We start from the raw sequence: 20,079 nt of genomic DNA on the forward strand, positions 1-20,079 counted from the left end.
CGAGGAAGAAGAATACTCGTCCTTTTTTCCTCGTGTCTTTTCCTCTTCCGTTTCCGGTCACTTCCGTTTCCGGCCACTTGTTCAGAAGGGCTCCTGACCCTCCAATCACAACAACCCTTAATATACTACACACGGATAAGCAAAGACCTGAATGGTAATCCACATACATTCACATAAATATGTAACAATGTGGAAACATCTTCAGGTTCATTGATGTTTTTTGGCAATTAATGATGAATTTGTATTTAATCAGCTTCATGATGATATATATCCAAAATAACTTGAATTAAAAAAGGAAAACCAAACTTCCACTTCAGTTTCCTTTTTAGAATTACAAATTGATATCCATAATAATAAATTTCACCCAAAATTATTTGATAAACAGGAAGCTTTTCCCTTCCACATTGTCCGAATGCCTTTCTTAGACAGCAACATTCCTAAAAACATTCCTCGGCTCTCTGCTCACCTTCACTCTTTCATTCCTCTTTTCTCCCGCCTCTGGAACAAACTCCCACACTCACTTCAATCACACTCCTCCCTCCAGGTCTTCAAAACAGCTGTTCACCACCATCTCTTATCTTCCCCCATCCAAAACCTTGATCTTTTCTACCCCCACTAATTCACCCCAGATCCACCTTGTTTGAAATTCCAACTTCTTTCCTGGAAGTCTTGGCAGTGTCCATATGTTTTATACCTCTCCCACCCCCCCCCCCCCTCCCTTCCCATGCCTTTCCCCCCAAAGCCCTCTCCCTCCCACAGTTCTCTCGATGTCTCCATGTCTCTCGGTCCCTGCTCTCAAATGTTGTGTTTGTGTCCTTCCCCCTCTCTCCCCATCTTGTCTACCGCTCCCGATGTTATTTGTTTTGTGTGTCTGTTTGTCTTTCTGTGTGATTAATGTTCGCTCTTTCACGAGCCTCGATCTTGTATACAAAAAAAAAAAAGAAAAAAAAAAGAAGCTATTTTATGGTATGGTTGCAGGTGAAATAATTAGGACTGTGAGAGCAACCACACACAGCTCTGAACTTGTCAATAGATTACAACAACTAGTCAGACGTATGTTAGCACAGGGAGCTACAGTTGGCAGATTAAAACAAGTTTTCTTTAATATCACAAAAAGACACCAAATCGAATTAATAAAATAGTAAAAATATTATTCATGAGATCTTTATATAAATACAGTACATGATTAAAAATAAATATACTACAATTTTTTGAAACATTTTCAATGGTTGCTAGGAGACGACAGCATGTAAAAAAAACTATTATAAGTGAGTTTGATCCAGAGGTAGAAGGTGTGGTCATGCTGGTTGGAGGACATGGTATATTTAAGGTAAGATGTGCATGATTTAATGTACTGTCATACCCCGCTATTCGCGGGTGATAAAATGCGACCTGTTTCTCTATTTGCGACCATGTTCTGCAAATTCGCATTTTTTTTTCCTATTCGCGGCCGTGTTCCGCGAATTAGCGGTTTTTCAGAGGCGCAAAAAAAAAAATTCACGAGCCGTTAGCTTCACATACTGTGTTTATAAAACCGTGGATTATCATCGACATTTGCGGATTTTGCCTCGCCATTCACAGATTTTGCCTCTATTTGTGGTTTGGGTCTCTCTATTCGCGGATTTTCGTGACTCAGGAACCTATCCCCCTTTCTCCATTGAAACAATGTCCCGCTATTCGTGGGTTTCACGATTTGCGGATTTTCCAGGAAAGTATCCCCCGCGATAGCGAGGTCTGAGGGTATTACCATATAATGGATTGTGATGGGAGTTATAAATATGTGATAATAGTACAGGGTGTTTCAAAAAAACAAACAAAAAAAACAACCTTTAGAGGCCATTTTTCCCTGCAGAGCGGGGGTTGGCCTTTTTTGGGCACCGTGGTTCCCTTTTTGAAGCAATGTTTTATGGCCGGATGCCCTTCCTGCCGCCAACCCTGTTAGTCGCCTCTTGCGACACAGGGAATTACCAGTGAACTGATACTCAATTTGCCGACCTCAGAAGGATGACAGGCTGAGTCAACCCCCCTGGCATTAATTCAGCGATTGACCGAGATTCAAACCCAGGATCCTAGACGGAGCACCCATCTAAGACGGATCCACCCATCATCTAGACGGAGCACTTTCCATCCAAGCCAGCACCCTAACCGCTAAGCCAACCAAAAAGATGGACCCAATTTCAAAGCAGTATATTTCACGATGGCAACATGTTACAATTACACAAAAAGTTACAAACGGTTTAATGAGTTATCAAGTTTTACTGACCATTTTATAAATGCTCTATGTGCCCTCCACCTGCTGCAAGGACAACATCGAGACGATAGTTGAATTCGTCCCAAACGTCTCTCAGAGTGTCTTCTTTCACTGAAGTCACCGCTGCCGTGATTCTGTTTTTGAGGTCATCCAGATTAGTCGCTAATGGTGGCACAAAAACACGGTCTTTGACGTATCCCCACAAGAAAAAGTCGCAGGGTGTAATGTCTGGGGATCTTGGGGGCCAAGGGTGTAGCGCCAAGTCTTAGGGTCCCATGCGACCTATCCAACGTTGAGGCAGTGTGTCATTTAGAAAACGTCGAACCTGCAGGTGCCAATGTGGCGGTGCTCCGTCTTGCTGAAAAATGCAGTCATCGGAATCTTCATCAAGTTGTGGAAAGAGCCAGTTCTGCAGAATTTTGAGATAGGTTTGCCCCGTAACTGTTTTTCCCTCGAAAAAGAAAGAACCATAAACGTTTATTTGAGAAACGGCACAAAACACGTTCACTTTCGGGGAATCACGCTCATGCTCTACAGTTTCGTGTGGATTCTCTAGTCCCCATATGCACACATTGTGACGGTTAACTTTACCGCTTAGATGAAACGTTGCTTCATCACTAAAAATCAAACGCGGTAAGAAGCTGTCGCCTTCCATGTTCTGTAACATTGCATCACTAAATTCTACACACTTTCCTTTGTCACCTGTACGAAGAGCCTGTACCAGTTGCAACCGGTACGGCCTCAGGATTAAACGTCGCCTTAACACAAACCAGACAGTCGTATGAGGGATCACAAGTTCTCGGCTGGCACGACGAGTGGACTTACGCGGGCTACGCAGAAAACTCCCTTGAATTCTTCTCACGTTTTCCTCTGAAGTGCGTGGTCGCCCTGGGCTCTTCCCATTACATAAACAGCATGTTTCCTCAAATTGTTGGTACCAACGACGAATGCTCTTTGGCATTGGCGGATCAATGCCAAAACGCCATTGAAACGCATGCTGCACCGCAATTACGGATTCGGTCTTGCTGAAATGCAGAACGCAAAACGCCTTGTGTTGCGGGGTCGCCATCTTGCGAACGACTGAGGCTAGAGGCTGTTGGTGCGCTGGGAGAGCCATCTAGCAGTGGTCATTTGAAACTCTATGCCCCACCCTTTCAAGTGGTAAGAGGTTCATTTTTGGGCGGTTCGTGGTTGCAGAGATATAGCGATTTCAAATCGGGTCCATCTTTTTGAAACACCCGTACATTAAATCCACTCGCGAGTAAAGTTTGAATAAGTGATGTTGCATCACTTGAAATATGTGTTTATAGGTAATTTAATTATTATTCATCCAGCTTACTTGAAAGTGGAAGAAATGGGTGTGATATATTTGGAGGATGGTAAAATAGTTTTCCTTTTCTCCACTGACGTCAATGTTAAATTGGGGATGTCCCAGAACTCTCATCATATTCATACTACGGATGACAGAATAATTAAAAGTAGAGAGAGGGGAAGGAATATTTCCAATTTATCTTGTCCAACTGTGAAGAAGTAATCGGAAGAGAGGAAGAGGTTTTAATAATGTTTTTTAACAAGGTACAGTATAAGCTGTTTTTATCCAGCAGCTATGGGACTTTTCCCCTGCCGGTTAATCAAATATGCCCGTTATCTAAATGTTACATAGAATGGCACAAAATAACAACTTGCAAAACTTTGCCTGTGAAAAATAGATTAAATAATAACATTATTACAGTGCAGTATACAGGTAATATTACTAATAAGTATGCAAGACAATAACATACCTGTATTATATAAAAACAAACTAGTCTTTTGAAGTTGATGTACGATCTAAAGTGTCAACTTCCTCTTTCTGAGGCTCATCATCTTGTCGAACTCCAGTGGCTTTCTTTAAGCATTTCCCTATGTCAGACTGCTGCATTGTTTCTTGCCTCTTCCTCATGAAATGTTCTTGTCTGAAGTGCAGCTGCATCACTTCCTGGGTGCTGTAAGCTTTCTGCCTTTCAGCAAATTTCACAAGCGTGTCAAGACCTTTAGCAGCATTAGCCCAAGTGGTATGCTCAGTTGAAAAGTCTTCTTTTGAGTCATTGTCTTCTTCTGAATCGTTGTCCTCTTGTTGTTCAACTTCCTTTTGTGGATTAATAACACCATCGATGATTTCAGAGTCTGTCATAACACGGGTTAATTCAACATCTCGGTCCACTTCACACCACTCTTCAATTTCGGCTTCAGTCAAACTCTGAAGTGGATTATCGTCACTTGCTATCCTCACCATACTGAAAATTTCCTGGATATTAGATTTATTCCCTCGGGTATTGAAACCTTCAAAATCCTCCTCATCTGACGAGCATTCAACGAGCATAACACTTGGCAAAACCTTCTTCCATGCCCTTCGTAGAGTTACAGACTTCACGGACTCCCAGGCTTGTGCAACATTGTAAATTGCATCCTTGATGCTGAATTGTTTCTGAAAATCATAGATGATGTCATCATGGTTGAGCATTTTCCGAATAAATCTCCTCCTGTATAGGTATTTCAGATGATGGATAACCCCCTGATCCATAGGCTGGATCAGAGATGTGACATTAGGGGGCAGGAAAATTGTGAAGATATTCCTACTGAATAAATCTGCCTCCGAAGGATGTGCTCGACAGCTGTCGAGCAACAAAATGCACTTGCTGTCTTCAGGCAAGCCGATCTTCCTGAAGTGTTCTTTGACAGCTGGAACGAATGCATGATGAAACCAGTCATAAAATATATCACGATCCATCCATGAACTAGCTTGGGCTTGGTAATCGATGGGTATATGATGCACACCTTTAAAAGTCCTGGGCCGCTTAAACTTCCCAACCACCAAAAGCTTGACTCTGTGTGTTCCGGCGGCATTGGCACACATGAGAATAGTCAAATGATCCTTGTTTTTCTTGAATACTGCAGTGCTTTTCTCGCCATAACCAACGAGTGTGCATGTCGGCAAACACCGCCAGAATAGCCCAGTCTCATCTGCATTGTAGATTTGGTCGTAAGTCAAGCCATGTTTAGCGACAACTTCAGCCAAATTATTGCTAAACTTCTTGGCAGCCTTGCGATCTGCAGACTTTTCCTCTCCTGAGATATCAAGCTGCCGTATCCCATGTCGCAGCTTGAAACAAGCTAGCCAGCCAGAAGAAAATGCACATTGATCAGTCAATCCCATCTGATCATAAAAATACTTTGCCTTCTCAATGAACTTCGGTCCTGAGATTGGTGCTCCCTCAGAACGCTTAAGAGCAAACCATTCGTACAGAACTTTATCTAGCTGCTCCATCTTTGGCTTGTGTAGAGTACAGCTTCAGCCTAATGCCAAGCCGCCTGGCCAGCAACCTTGTGAAGGACTGGGACCAAAACTTTTCCTGGCTACCACACCAGAAGGTGGTAATAATTGGGGCTGTTAAATAAGTAAAAGTTGTTGTAGTACGTGTGTTGCTTGGCTCTGCTTACCTTTAAGTATCTGATTAGCATTGCTTAAATGCTTCCTGGAAGGAGAATCACAAGGTTCCTGCTTTACACCCTCATTGCTCAGTGAATCCTGAGAAGTCTGAAGAAAGTGTCTTTGGTGGAAATTTTCTGTCTTCACGAGATGAGCTCCACCTGTAAACAATGTGACATCAGTTCTTTACATGAAAGAAAGGGATCAACGATCAAATCAAGAACCAAAACAGTGGTGAGAGAATTATAAAGCAACCAACAACGTCTCACCCTAAATCTACTCGGAGATAGTAAAATAAAACAAAGGGACAATACCCCTGACGCTCACCTGGTACAATAAACAGTATACGACACTGACTAAAGGTATTTTAAACAAATTTCAATGGTTTCTAGAAGACAGGGTAGCATGGAGAATCATACCAACATAATCATAAGACTTTAAACAAAGAAACCAAAAAATATCTATTTTGGGGGGCAACCCCTCACCCCCTCCTACCCTGTGTACCTCCTCAGACCCCAATTTTTCCAATGCCTTCAACAAACATTGGTACATCACAGATGATGAAGGTTGTGGTGAAGTTTCATCAAAATTGTGTGTGTCGGTTCTGAGAAAAAAAGCAAATACCCATTTTGGGGGGAAAAACCCCCATAGACCACCTTAGACCCCGATTTTTTAAATGCCAGGAACAAACTTTGGTACAACACGGGTGATTATGGTTGTGGTCACGTTTCATCAGAATTGCATGTGTAATTTCTGAGAATAAAGCAAATACCTATTTTAGGCAGCAACCCCCCTGCACATCCCCAAAGGAGCAGATTTTTCTAATGCCGTGAACAAACGTTGGTACATCACGGGTGATGAAGGTTGTGGTTAAGTTTACTCGGAATTGTGTGTGCAGTTTCTGATAAGAAAGCAAACACCGATTTTGGGGAGAAACCCCTCCGTAGACCCCTAAAGGGGCAGCTTTTTTTTTAATGCCATGAACAAACTTTGGTACATCACGGGTGGTGAAGGTTGTCATGAAGTTTCATCGAAATTGTGTGTAGTTTCAGAGGAAAAAGCAAATTCCTATTTTGGGGGTCAAACCTGGATCCACATTGGCCCCCGGTAGACCCCCGTAGGTCCTGATTTTTTTTAATGCCGTGAACAAACTTTAGTCACAACACAACAAATATCATTTGTGCCAAATTTGGTCACAATCCCATCAGCAGTTTCGCAGAAGAAGTTTCAAGTGTTTATGGACAGACTGACAGACGGACGGATGGACTAACGGACAGACGACACGCCATCACATAAGCTCGCCTGAACTTCGTTCCAGGTGAGCTAAAAATGTGTTTTATTCTACTTCAAACAAGGATGTAAAACGCACTGAATTTATTCAAAAATTTGACTCTGTGCAACAAAAGCATTGGACACAAAGAAATTGCAAAACCCGATAAATTTCAGAAATCACAATAAAAGGGATCACAAATGTAAATAAAATAAATTGTTATTCATAAAAGGACATCAAAGTCAAACATTTCTTTGCGTCAGTAACATAGAAGATTAATCACTAGATGTGACAGAAAATTCAGAGATTACTGACCTGTCTAACTAAGATGTATTTGGCAAAAAGAAGAATTCCCTTTTGTGGAATGGGAATTTCAAGGAAGACAGCTGAAAAAGGTACAAATACTGCTTACAAGTCCAACTTTTCTAGAATGACCTGAACAGAACGGAGGTCATCAACCTATATTCCAAACTAGAGCAATGCGACTGTGTCGCCAATATGCCTCCGCATAGTCCCACAATGGGTAGACCCTCGTTCACTGTCGGAAAAATAAACAAGTTTAATTTAAATCCCTTCAGCTGTTTTCAAGTTTCACATTTTCACCAGCCATGACAGGTTTCACATCGATCGGTGAAGCGGTTTCAGAGAAGGGATTTTAAAAAATATTGACTTTCAAGCTGATATGGCTGCCACACCAGGTGACATATGACCTTTAAAAATGTACACTATGCATATGTATGTGTCTGCGATCACATTTGTGAAGTTTCGTGTTGATCGGTTAAGGCTCATTTTTCTATTCAAGATGGCTGCCAAACCACGTGACCTACGACATCATCATTTTCAAACTATATGGAACAATGATGTTAGATGATATTTGTAATATTTAGCATCGACAGGGTAAGCAGTTTAAGATAAAGAATTATTTAATAATTTCCTTCAATCCAATATGGCTGCCACACCATGTGACCAATGATGTTTTTGTGATCATCTTTTAATTGTCATGCCTAGTCTACGCATGCGCATCTCACTCCTCTGCGCATGTGTGATTGAGACAAATTCAGAGACAAAGTACTGTTCAATGGCAGGTTTATCTTCCAAATCATCTTCAAAATCTAACATTCAATTTAAATAAGTTGTTCCTCAATCATAAACTGATGAGAGATGGATGGACGTGAAGAAACAATTGCTTAACCCTGCTTTTCGCTTCACGTGCCTGGGGGGGGGGGGGGGAGTGTGGAGGGGTTGGGGGGGGGAACTAACCTTTAACGGGCCAATCCACAAGTTCAGGATCCACCTTCAGCTTCCGGTCAATATCTGTAAAAACAAGCGTTACGCCTAGGTCCCCCGTCGGGGAAGTGATGTGAGTTGACAAAGTGGAAGATGCAGAAAACATGCTATGATATGATATTTTGCTCACAAGGTTCAGACATACTTGGAGGCGGCCATCTTGGATTTTGGCGTGGCGACCCAATTTTCAATAGCGGTCGTCCTGATGCCGAGATACACCCACACACCATATTAGAAGTTGGTACTTCGCTTATCTTTCAAGATATTCTGCTCACAAGGTTCAGACATACATGGCGGCGGCCATCATGGATTTTGACGTGGCGACCCAATTTTCAATAGCGTTCTTCCTTATGCGTAGATACACCCACACACCAGATTATAAGTTAGTAGTTCGTTTATTTTTCAAGATATTTCACTCACAAGGTTCAGACATATATATGGTGGCGGCCATCTTGGATTTTGACGTGGCGACCCAATTTTCAATAGGGTTCTTCCTTATGCATAGATACACCCACACACCAGATTAGAAGTTGGTACTTCGCTTATTTTTCAAGATATTTCGCTCACAAGGTTCAGACATACATGGCATCAGACATACATGGCGGCGGCCATCTTGGATTTTGACGTGGGTTGCACCCACACACCAAATTCGAATGCAGTCCTTCGCTTACGCACGCACACCCACACGCACGCACGCACGCACGCACGGACGGAGGGGAAAACCATAGTCCCCCTTTCGCTCCGCGGTGTGACGGGGGACAACAAAAATAATCCCATCATATCTCGGCATTATCTCCATTATCCGTATTGCTTGTTGGGAATCAAACAAATCTCTCACAGTCCTCAATCAGTATGTGCACTTTTATCCTGAAGTACAAATATTTTGATGTTGCAATGTGCAGAATGGATTTCATTTCTGAACGATCTTGGTGTTTGAGTCACAACAAGGTCTGAAGGCAAGTCCAACAGCTTCCTTCTGTGTAAGTGCCGCTTCATGAGGATGAAGCTTCTCTCAATAAATTAACTATCTTCACCACCAATGTACATGAATCATCATCCATAACTAGCGGGCAGATTGTGGTTCGAACGTTCGGCTTGAGGGAACAAATGAGCGACAAACTTTGACTTGACCTTCACAATAGCATCTGAAACAAAAACAAATCCATTTAAACTAAGTTTTCATGAGCAAAATACCATGCACTAATCAAGACTAAAACAAGTAACGAGAACAGCACTAAGTAACGTGCATACCTCTGCCAAGCTGAACAGTTTACGTTTTGCATCCCACTGATGGTTCGGATCTGGATCTGGACTGAACCAAAATCGAATTGACTTGTTCTAGTCACCGACCCAACTCATTCACCAAGTTTTGTCGTAAACCGTCCACAACGTTTTGAAATATCGTGCTATATATCGTTTTTGGCACCGTCTCTCAAAAGTGAAGAATCACTTAAAATTCCAAAAATTCTCGTATCCGATTCGGATCTTCACCAAAATCGAATCAAATCTTCCTAGTGACACACTCAACCTGTCCACCAAGTTTCGTCCAAATACATCTATAACTTTTTGATATATCATGCTAGATATCGTTTTTGGCCCTATCTCTCAATGGTGCAGAATTCCTTTAAGAATTCTCGTATCCAGATGCCGATCTACACTAAAATCTAATCAATTCTTCCTCGTCACACACCCAACCTGCCCACCAAATTTTGTCTGTATCCGTCTACAACTTTTTTCAGATATTCTGCTCACAGACAAGCAAACAAGAAAGATGTTGTGCATAGCATGATACTTGTGAAACACAAACAAACAAAAGTTGCCATGGAAACAGCATTTTGAGAATTTGGAAAATTTGACCAATCAAGTGTTTTGCATGATGGAATGTTGTGCATAACAAAATTTGATCGATAGATTTTCTAATCGCGGCCTAATAGGTGTTTTACTTGTTTTGGGTGGCCTTGACCTTGACCTTTGACTGATTTTAAACAGATTTCATGCACATACGCTACACGTGCATGCAAATAAGCTGTGTTAGTTTCAATCTGATATCTTGAAAAATTCCTGAGGTTTGGCAACAATTAAATCACAAAAACATCCCATTTGATTGTAATGGGGTGACATTGTTGTCATGGACACAGTTTTCTCTTTTCCACGTGGGACTTTTTCCTATGCCACTAACCAAGATGAGCAGAAGCTCAAAATAAAGTAAGATAAATTAAATTGATGAATTATATTTGGCACCCTCTTTGCTTGGTATATAAATCTTTGTGCACAAAATAATTCAAATAATTGCTTCAAAACAGTGCACAAAAATCGTCTACAAACAGACAAGAGTACATGCATTAACTAAAACGGCACTCAGTAGAAAACATACCTCCGTTGGCCATATCAATCAATGGTGAAGAATCACTTAAAAAATTATACCAGCTAGATGCGGATCCGGATCTTCACCAAAATTGAATCAATTCTTCCTTGTCACACACAAAACCTGCCCAACATGTTTTTCCAAATCCATCCATAACTTTTTGAGATATCCTGCAGCCATCCTGCACCGTTAGAGCGGTGTATAGGGCCAAAAAGTATCGTTTTTGGCCCTTTCTCCCAATGGTGAAGAAGCACTTAAAAAATTAAATAATTCTCATATCCGAATCTATATGCAGGTCTTCACCAAAATAGAATCGATTCTTCCTTGTCAGACACCCAACCGGTCCACCAAGTTTCGTCCAAATCCGTCCACAACTTTTTGAGATATCCTGCTATGTATTGTTTTTGGCCCTATCTCGCAATGGTGAAGAATCACTTTTAAAATTCTAGTAGCCGGATCCGAATCCGGATCTTCACCAAAATCTAATAATTTCGTCCTTGTCTCATATGCTACATCTCTGCCAAATTTCGTCCGAATCCGTCCACAACGTTTTGAAATATTTTGTTCAAAAACAGACAGACAGACAAACGGACAGACAGGAGTGAAAACTGGGATGGTCGTAGGGATGGTACCTACAATCTGCAAAAGTTTCAGAACGATCGCCTGAGTGATTTGGACTGTAGAGGAGGGGACAGACAAACAAGCAAACTAACTAACTAACCGAACTGATCAACAAACTTGGCGAAATGTATTTTATTTATTTAAAATAGAATTTTATTTCACAAAATTTATTTTGCCAAGAAAAAACAGACAGAATCACAGACCAGACCAACCAACATACTTGCGAATCTTCCATTTTGTATAAAACAAACAAAAACTAACCCAAATGCAATATCTCCTCTGGCAAGGGTAACCGGAGAGGTCAGAGCCTGTGCAGTGTAACTTCAATTGAACCACCTTTGGAGGCCATTTTTCCCCGCATAGCAGGGGCTGGCCTTTTTCGGGCACCATGGTCCCCTTTTTACTACCGCCAGGGAGTAATGCATTCGATCGTGTCCGTCCGTGTGTGTGTGTGTGTGTTCATATGTTCGTGTGTTTGTGAACAAGATATCTGGAAAAGTTCTGAACGGATTTGGATGAAAGTTGGTGGGATGATTGCCCTTGGGATAAGGAAGAATTGATTAATTTTTGGTGAAGCTCAGGATATTATTCCGGATCCAGGAATTTTTTGAAGGATTTTTTTACCATTGGAAGATAGGGCTCATTTTTTTTTTACATTATCTTCTATATATTATATATTTAACATTGTGATATGAAAATAGTTTTCATATTTGTTGTAAATGAAGTTTAAACTCGTGGTTATGCGTTAGAGCGGTGCATTTTTTTAGCAGCATCGTCTTCAATGTTCATTTTTTTTTTTTTTTTTTTTTAATAAAAGGCGCGTGCGATTTGGTCTCTTCCGAAGACAGAAGCCTCTTCCGGAAGATTGCTTTGCGCCGAACAGGCAGAAGAGAAGCAAGATGGCGGCCAAACATGTATTACTCGCGCTCATGATGGAAGATTTAGACAAAGATGACACTACATCATGTTACATATTTATGTGAATGTATGTGAATTACCATTCAGGTCTTTGCTTATCCATGTGTAGTAGATTAAGGGTTGTTGTGGTTGGAGGGTCAGGAGCCCTTCTGAAAAAGTGTCCGGAAACGGAAGTGACCGGAAACGGAAGAAGAAAAGACACGAGGAAGAAAAGCGACGAGTATTCTTCTTCCTCGCCCCGCTCCGACGAAAGGTGGGATCGACCTTGCGCCGCGTGGAAAAGCGGCGTTCCGAAGCCCGTCTGGCGAGAGGAGTTACCGGGACGTGTACCTACCCGGTGGAGACGTCAAGTTGACGTGGGGCCGTGCATCGACCCCGCGTCTGGCACCGTTCGCGGCACCGTCTAAAAAGACGCTTACGGGTCGCACGTTGGGGCCTAACACGCGTTGCAAGCGGCGTGGGGCTTTTGGGCTTGCTTTACCGTACCCGCTTCGCGTGGCCACGAGGGGCTGCAGCCGGGGTGCCTGATACGATACCTGCCCGGTGGAAACACGTCCACCCGGGGTTCGTTCAACCGCCCGAGTGCGGCGACGCCGACCATCATCTTGGTCAGGAGGGGCCCAGAGACATTGTGAGGGGCAGAGACCAAAAGGGGGTCGTGAGTACCAAAAGGGGACACACATATATAAGATGGCCATCTTAATCATATAGGGAATTGATTGTGGATTGGGAATTGTTGATGGTTGTTTGTTGTTGAGTGCTCGGGGAATATATCCGTGATTGTATCCTTGAAATTGTATGATATCCTTACCCTGGAAATATATCATTGAACATCAGTTTCTCTTGGGTGGAATTCATAGGGATTGCGTTGCGAAAGCGCATATATAAATACTACTTTCTGGCGAAGGTCCTCTCACGGTCCGGGGGTGACCGAGACCAGGTAGTCACCGAGGGGACCACGTAACAGAATTGGGGGCTCGTCCAAATTACGATTTGCGGATTCGCAATTGGGTCTACGTCCGGGATCTAAAAGTGTATTTGTATAAAATAATAAAATAATATTTTTATTAATTAATTAAGTATTAATTGGTAAAGTTTTGGGGAAATTGGGGTAAAGTCTTGGGTGAAGGTTAACAGGTGTTAACGATAGTCACCATGGCGTTTGTGGCACAGAACTTTGCGGTAACACCGAGTGAGGCACAGTTCCGAGCGTTACTAAAGTCGGACCTCTTGAAATTGGCCAAACATTTTAACTTGGAGGTCCGAACTAATTTGAGGAAGGCAGAGTTGCAGGCCACGGTGATACAATCTATGGTGGGATTAGGAACATGGGACGAGTTAGCCTGGGAGTGGCTACCCGAAGAACCAGAAGATGTTGAGCTCCGGAAACTGGAGTTGCAATTACGGAGCCAGGAACGGATTAAAGAAGAAGAAAGGAAAGCAGAAAAGGAAAGAGCAGAAGAAGAAAGGAAAGCAGAAAAGGAAAGAGCAGAAGAAGAAAGGAAAGCAGAAAAGGAAAGAGCAGAAGAAGAAAGGAAAGCACAAAAGGAAAGAGCAGAAGAAGAAAGGAAAGCAGAAAAGGAAAGATCAGAAGAGGAAAGGAAAGCAGAAGAGAGGAGAGAAGAGAAACAAGCAGAGGAAAGGAGAGTGGAACGAGAACTCCAGGAAAGGTTAAAAGAAGAAGAAAGGAAAGCAGAAGAGAGGAGAGAAGAGAAACAAGCAGAGGAGAGGAGAGCTGCAAGAGAACTCGAAGCAGAGGAGAGAAAAGCAGAAAGGGAATTAAAGGAACGTGACATGGAGCTTCGGCAGGAAATTAAATTCAAGGAGCTGGAGTTAATGAGAGAACGGGGAGAGGCACCACCCTTGCTGACGGGGTCGACACCTAACCAGAAAACCTGGGATGTGGGCAGACATGTGAGGCTGGTTCCACCGTTCAGTGAAAAGGAAGTCGCGAAATTTTTTCCACACTTTGAGAAAGTGGCTCGACAATTAAACTGGCCGGAGGAGGCCTGGACCATACTAGTGCAAAGTGTGCTGGTGGGAAAAGCTCAAGAGATTTATTCGGCGCTACCAATGGACCAATGTGCAGATTATGAGGTACTGAAGAAGCACATCCTCAAAGCTTATGAGTTGGTTCCGGAAGCTTACAGGCAAAAATTCAGGAATGCCAGGAAGAGGGAGAGTGAGACCCATGTGGAGTTTGCCAGAGTGAAAGAAAACATGTTTGATCGGTGGTGTGAGTCAAAAGGAGTCGGGAAAGACTTCGAAACATTGCGTGACTTGATCCTGGTGGAGGAATTCCAGCAGTGTGTCCACGAGGACATCAAAGTGTACCTGCAGGAAAAGAAAGTACCAAAGTTGTGGGACGCAGCCACCATGGCAGATGATTACGCCTTAACCCACCGAATAGGGGTCCACGAACCTAACTCCTCGCCTAGATCTCCGCAGGGGAGGTGGGGAACAGCAGGTGCGGAGAACGACCATACATGGCGGCGGCCTCGAGAGGATTATGGGGACAACGCGGATACCCCACCTGTTCGAAATCAGAGGGATGCGGGCCCAAGACAAACTTATAGTTCGGGGGGCCCGAGGCAGACCACGAGTTTTTCCTCCGGGCCTACTTGCGCTTTTTGCAAGAAACCGGGACACTTGATGTCCAGTTGTTACCGCATGAAAAGGGAAGACCCAGAGCGGAGTCCGACTATTACGACTCCAAATGCAATGGCCATTGTGAGAAATCGCCATCAAAAGGGTTACCAACCATTTATTTCAGAGGGGTTTGTGTCACGGGATGGAGCCTCGACTAACCGGAGACCGGTTAGGATATTGAGGGACACAGGGGCACATCAATCTTTAATGCCTGAAGGCATTTTGCCATGGTCCGAGGAGACGGCAACGGGGGATAGTGTTCGTTTACAGGGGATCGGGGGCGGTGTTAGTGCTCCACTTCATGTCATCCATTTGGAGTCCGATTTGGTGTCAGGACCGGTCACCGTCGGTTTACAAGCCACGCTTCCTGTAGAGGGTGTCTCTGTGGTTATCGGGAATGATTTGGCCGGGGGTCAAGTTTATGGTAACCTGAGGGTTGGTAAAGAGCCCAGCAGGGAAAATAACACCACACCAGCTCGGGATGGCGACAAAAGTGCCAAGTTATTTGTAGGGGGACTGAACTTCAAAACAGAGGAAGAAGTTCTGACCTCTGTCTTCAACAGATATGGGCCGCTGGTGGAAGTGCGGTTGGTAAGAGACAGGGAAACGCAACAGTCAAGAGGGTTCGGCTTTGTCACGTTTGCCAGCACAAAAGACGCCAGAGAGGCAGAGAAGAATTGGAATGGCAAGGATTTGGAGGGTCGGACCATAACAGTAGGGAAGGCATTTCGTAGGCGTCGAGAGGTCTACAGGAGAGGACAACTGGGCGGTAGTTTTGGTGGTGGCCGCAATCAATATTATTATGGAGGCTCCCTGAGTTACAGCAGCTCCCGAAGGAAGGATTGTCAAAGTAGTGGCCGAGAAGGAGACCGCTATTCATGGGACTACAGGGACAAGTGGTCCCACCATAATTATTAGGGAGGTTCTGAGAAGTTGAAGCACTGAATGCGGCGGAGCCGCCGAGCCAAGATTCCTACACGGATTAACCGTGAACGCCGTTCCTAAAGGCGTCCATGTAGTGAACTTTCATGCACGGACTAACCGTGAACTCCACGTTCCTCAAGGCGCCCATGTAGAGAACTTTCCTGCACGGACTAACCGTGAACTCCACGTTCCTAAAGGCATCCATGTAGTGAATACTCGGCTTGGCCTCCCGGAAAAAGTGCTATCGAGTTGCTTAACTTTGGATCTTTGATCAACCCCTTAACCTTCATTCACAAGAAACTGACGGTCAAAGTCAGAGGGTCATGAGATGGAGTTTGGCTTGGCAGGAGTCCAATGGGAAATGGAACATGTACGGGGCCGGGACAATGTCGTGGCGGACGCTTTGTCCAGAGTGAGTTAATCTGGGGGGGTTGTGGTGAAATTTTGGTTGCTTTATTTTTACGTGATAACTGTGCCCGGGGGGAACTGATAATGTGGGGGGGGGTTGAGTTATCTGGTTTGTTTCTCCAAATTGGCCGGCAAAGAAAGTTTTCGCTGGGTTCAAACTTTCTTTCTTGAAGGGGGGGAGTGTTACATATTTATGTGAATGTATGTGAATTACCATTCAGGTCTTTGCTTATCCATGTGTAGTAGATTAAGGGTTGTTGTGGTTGGAGGGTCAGGAGCCCTTCTGAAAAAGTGTCCGGAAACGGAAGTGACCGGAAACGGAAGAAGAAAAGACACGAGGAAGAAAAGCGATGAGTATTCTTCTTCCTCGCCCCGCTCCGACGAAAGGTGGGATCGACCTTGCGCCGCGTGGAAAAGCGGCGTTCCGAAGCCCGTCTGGCGAGAGGAGTTACCGGGACGTGTACCTACCCGGTGGAGACGTCAAGTTGACGTGGGGCCGTGCATCGACCCCGCGTCTGGCACCGTTCACGGCACCGTCTAAAAGGACGCTTACGGGTCGCACGTTGGGGCCTAACACGCGTTGCAAGCGGCGTGGGGCTTTTGGGCTTGCTTTACCGTACCCACTTCGCGTGGCCACGAGGGGCTGCAGCCGGGGTGCCTGATACGATACCTGCCCGGTGGAAACACGTCCACCCAGGGTTCGTTCAAACCGCCCGAGTGCGGCGACGCCGACCATCATCTTGGTCAGGAGGGGCCCAGAGACATTGTGAGGGGCAGAGACCAAAAGGGGGTCGTGAGTACCAAAAGGGGACACACATATATAAGATGGCCATCTTAATCATATAGGGAATTGATTGTGGATTGGGAATTGTTGATGGTTGTTTGTTGTTGAGTGCTCGGGGAATATATCCGTGATTGTATCCTTGAAATTGTATGATATCCTTACCCTGGAAATATATCATTGAACATCAGTTTCTCTTGGGTGGAATTCATAGGGATTGCGTTGCGAAAGCGCATATATAATACTACTTTCTGGCGAAAGTCCTCTCACGGTCCGGGGGTCACCGAGACCAGGTAGTCACCGAGGGGACCACGTAACAATCACAAGTTGATGCAAATATCCAGATTGTGTTTTCACTTGCAGCTTTGTTGCGTAAGTATAACCAGCAGCGTTTCTCCGTGACTGAAATTATGGGTGAAAACGGCGTATATATCACTCCCATATCACTCACTAATTACCAAGAAAACAACAAATAAGTAAAATAGAACTCGTGATTAAGTGAGTTAAGCCTGTTAAGCAAACTTGCCATACAGCTGTAATATCAACGTGTCATATATGACCAAGTTCTTTCAAAGTAATCGGCGAGGCCATTTTGTTTTCGAAGAGCCCGCGCCTCTTCTGCTGGATAACGGGAAGAGGCAGAAGAGCTTCCGAGGAGAGAAGAGTCCAAATCGAACGACCGGAAGAGAGGTCTTCTTCTTCCAGAAGTGCAAATCGCACGCGCCTAAAGACATATTCTGTCATTTTAAAACCACCAAAGTGTGTATTAGGTTTCCCCGTTTCATAAAATGTATCGTTTGATACGTATAATGATTTAAAACTGTTTTTTTGTTTGTTTGTTTGTTTACCTCAGAAGAGATCAACATTTACCTCAGCGAATGTCAATTGCGGTGTCAGTATTTGATGAACTTATAAAGACTTAGGTGACTTATAAGTGTGACCAGCATGCGCACGGGATTCTTCCCAGAAGAATGAGTGGTCGCATTAGGTTGTACGACTTAAAATGAGCGAGTTTTGTTTTGACGTTTGGGCCAGTTTTACATGTTGTATCCCTAAGGAATGAAACGACCCTTTTCCTGGCTTACAATTTTATTTGAAGTCACGCATGCCTCAAAATACACTCACTTATACAGAATTGAACGCTGAATCCGAAAATGTAAGTGAAATTGCCTTGTTTTTTTTTAACATTATCTTCTATATATTCTAAATATATATCTGTGCAGTGTCTGTCTTGTGTTGTGTTGTCTTGTCACTGAACTACTCCCTCAAACTTTTGTCCGATTGTTGTGCTGCTCTCCGACCATGAGAACTGCAACGTCATTGTTGACTGGCCATCCCCTTCCCTCCCCCTTCCCCCCTCCGTCCCCCCTTCCCTTCCCCCTCCACCCTACCCCTCCCCTTCTCCCCTCCCCCTCCATTTTCCCCCTCCCCCTCCCTTTTCTCCCTCCCCCTCCCCCTCCCTTTCCCCCCTCCCCCTCCCTTTCCCCCTCCCCCACCCTTTCCCCCTCCCCCTCCCTTTCCCCCTCCCCCACCCTTTCCCCCTCCCCCTCCTTTCCCCCTCCCCCTTCCCCTCCCCCTCCCCCTCCCCCCTCCACCCTACCCCCTCCCCCTCCCCCCTCCACCCTACCCCCTCCCCTTCTCCCCTCCCCCTCCCTTTTCCCCCTCCCCTCCCCACCCTTCTCCCCTCCCCCCTCTTCTCCCCTTCCCCCTCCCCTCCCCTCCCCGCCCAGCAATGCCGGGTACTTCTGCCGGGTCCCCCTCCCATCTACCCACACTCCCCCCTCCCACCCCATCCCATCCCTCACCCTCCCCATCCCCCCCTCTTCTCCCCTCTCCCCCTCCCACTCTTCTCCCCTCCCCCCCGTTCCCCTCCCCCCCGTTCCCCTCCCCACCCGGCAATGCCGGGTACTTCTGCTAGTATATTCTAAATATATATCTGTGCAGTGTCTGTCTTGTGTTGTCTTGTCTTGTGTTGTCACTGAACTACTCCCTCAAACTTTTGTGAAATCGTACTATTCCAACTTGACCCACGGCGGGAGTATGCGCTCTACTGAGTGGCGTTCTAGTTGAAGCAATGTTTTATGGCCGGATGCCCTTTCTGCCGCCAACCCTGTTAGTCACCTCTTGCGACACACAGGGAATTACCAGTGAACTGGTACTCAATTTGCCGACCTTGGAAGGATGACAGGTTGAGGCCATTTTAGTTGTAAAAAACCCGATATTGACAACGTCCTCAACCATTTCTCGGACATGCATTTACCGATCTTGTTCAAACTTGGCACACAGAAAATGAATGATGGGTTACACACACACATCCTTTTTTTTTTTTCGAGATGAGCAGGGGTTGGCCTTTTTGGGCCAACGTGGTACCCTTTTTGAAGCAATGTTTTACGGCCTTCCTGCCGCCAACCCTGTTAGTCGCCTCTTGCGACACACAGGGTCCACAGTCGCCGCTCACGACCAGTGAACTGGTACTCAATTTGCCGACCTCGGAAGGATGACAGGCTGAGTCGACCCCTCTGGCGTTAATTCAGCGATCGACCGGGATTCAAACCCAGGATCCCAAGCTGGCACCCTAACCGCTAACTGGAGGTTATCACTGCATAACTGGAGGTTTTTGGATGAAACAGTCTTAAAATATATGTCAATTAAAAAAAAAAGATTATAAAAGTCAAACAAATAAACTAACTACAGTTTTTACTGCCATTCACAGCAATGTCTTTTACATCACCCTATCTAAAACATTACGAGTTATTCGTGCATGTTGTATGTGTCCATTATGACATCCTGAAACACAATAGGTTTCCTGTTTGGAATGATTTTCAATTTTGCTTGAGTGTCAGGCAGCCAGAGTAAAATAATGATCTGACTCATCTCTGCGCATGTGCAATCGGGACAAATTCAGAGCCAAAGTACGGTAAAACGGCAAACTTGCCTTCCTATTCATGTTCCCTTTCTTGGTCAAAATATGACAATCAAGATAAAAAAGTTGTTTCTCAATCATAAACTGATAAGACGGATAGACAGACATTCAGCAATTACTTAACTCCACTTTTCACTTTGCGTGTTTGGGGTAACTACAACATCAACACTAGAGAGGTTCCAGGGAACCTGAACTCAACCGGTCTACATCAATATG

The 20,079-nt window shown here is 44.5% G+C and overlaps 1 protein-coding gene across 1 annotated transcript in view; it reads right to left on the bottom strand.

The window, feature by feature from the left end:
* LOC144892028 (uncharacterized) overlaps nucleotides 1-20,079 on the bottom strand; it is a 63,736-nt gene that overhangs the window by 10,016 nt on the left and 33,641 nt on the right. Inside the window, exon 5 of the mRNA XM_078777179.1 lies at nucleotides 5,729-5,878. Coding sequence (XP_078633305.1) covers nucleotides 5,729-5,878 — 150 coding nt within the window. The remainder of the gene's footprint in view (nucleotides 1-5,728; nucleotides 5,879-20,079) is intronic.

Source organism: Myxine glutinosa, chromosome 5, assembly GCF_964187855.1.
Source record: "Myxine glutinosa chromosome 5, kmMyxGlut1.1, whole genome shotgun sequence".
Taxonomy (NCBI): Eukaryota; Metazoa; Chordata; class Myxini; order Myxiniformes; family Myxinidae; genus Myxine; species Myxine glutinosa.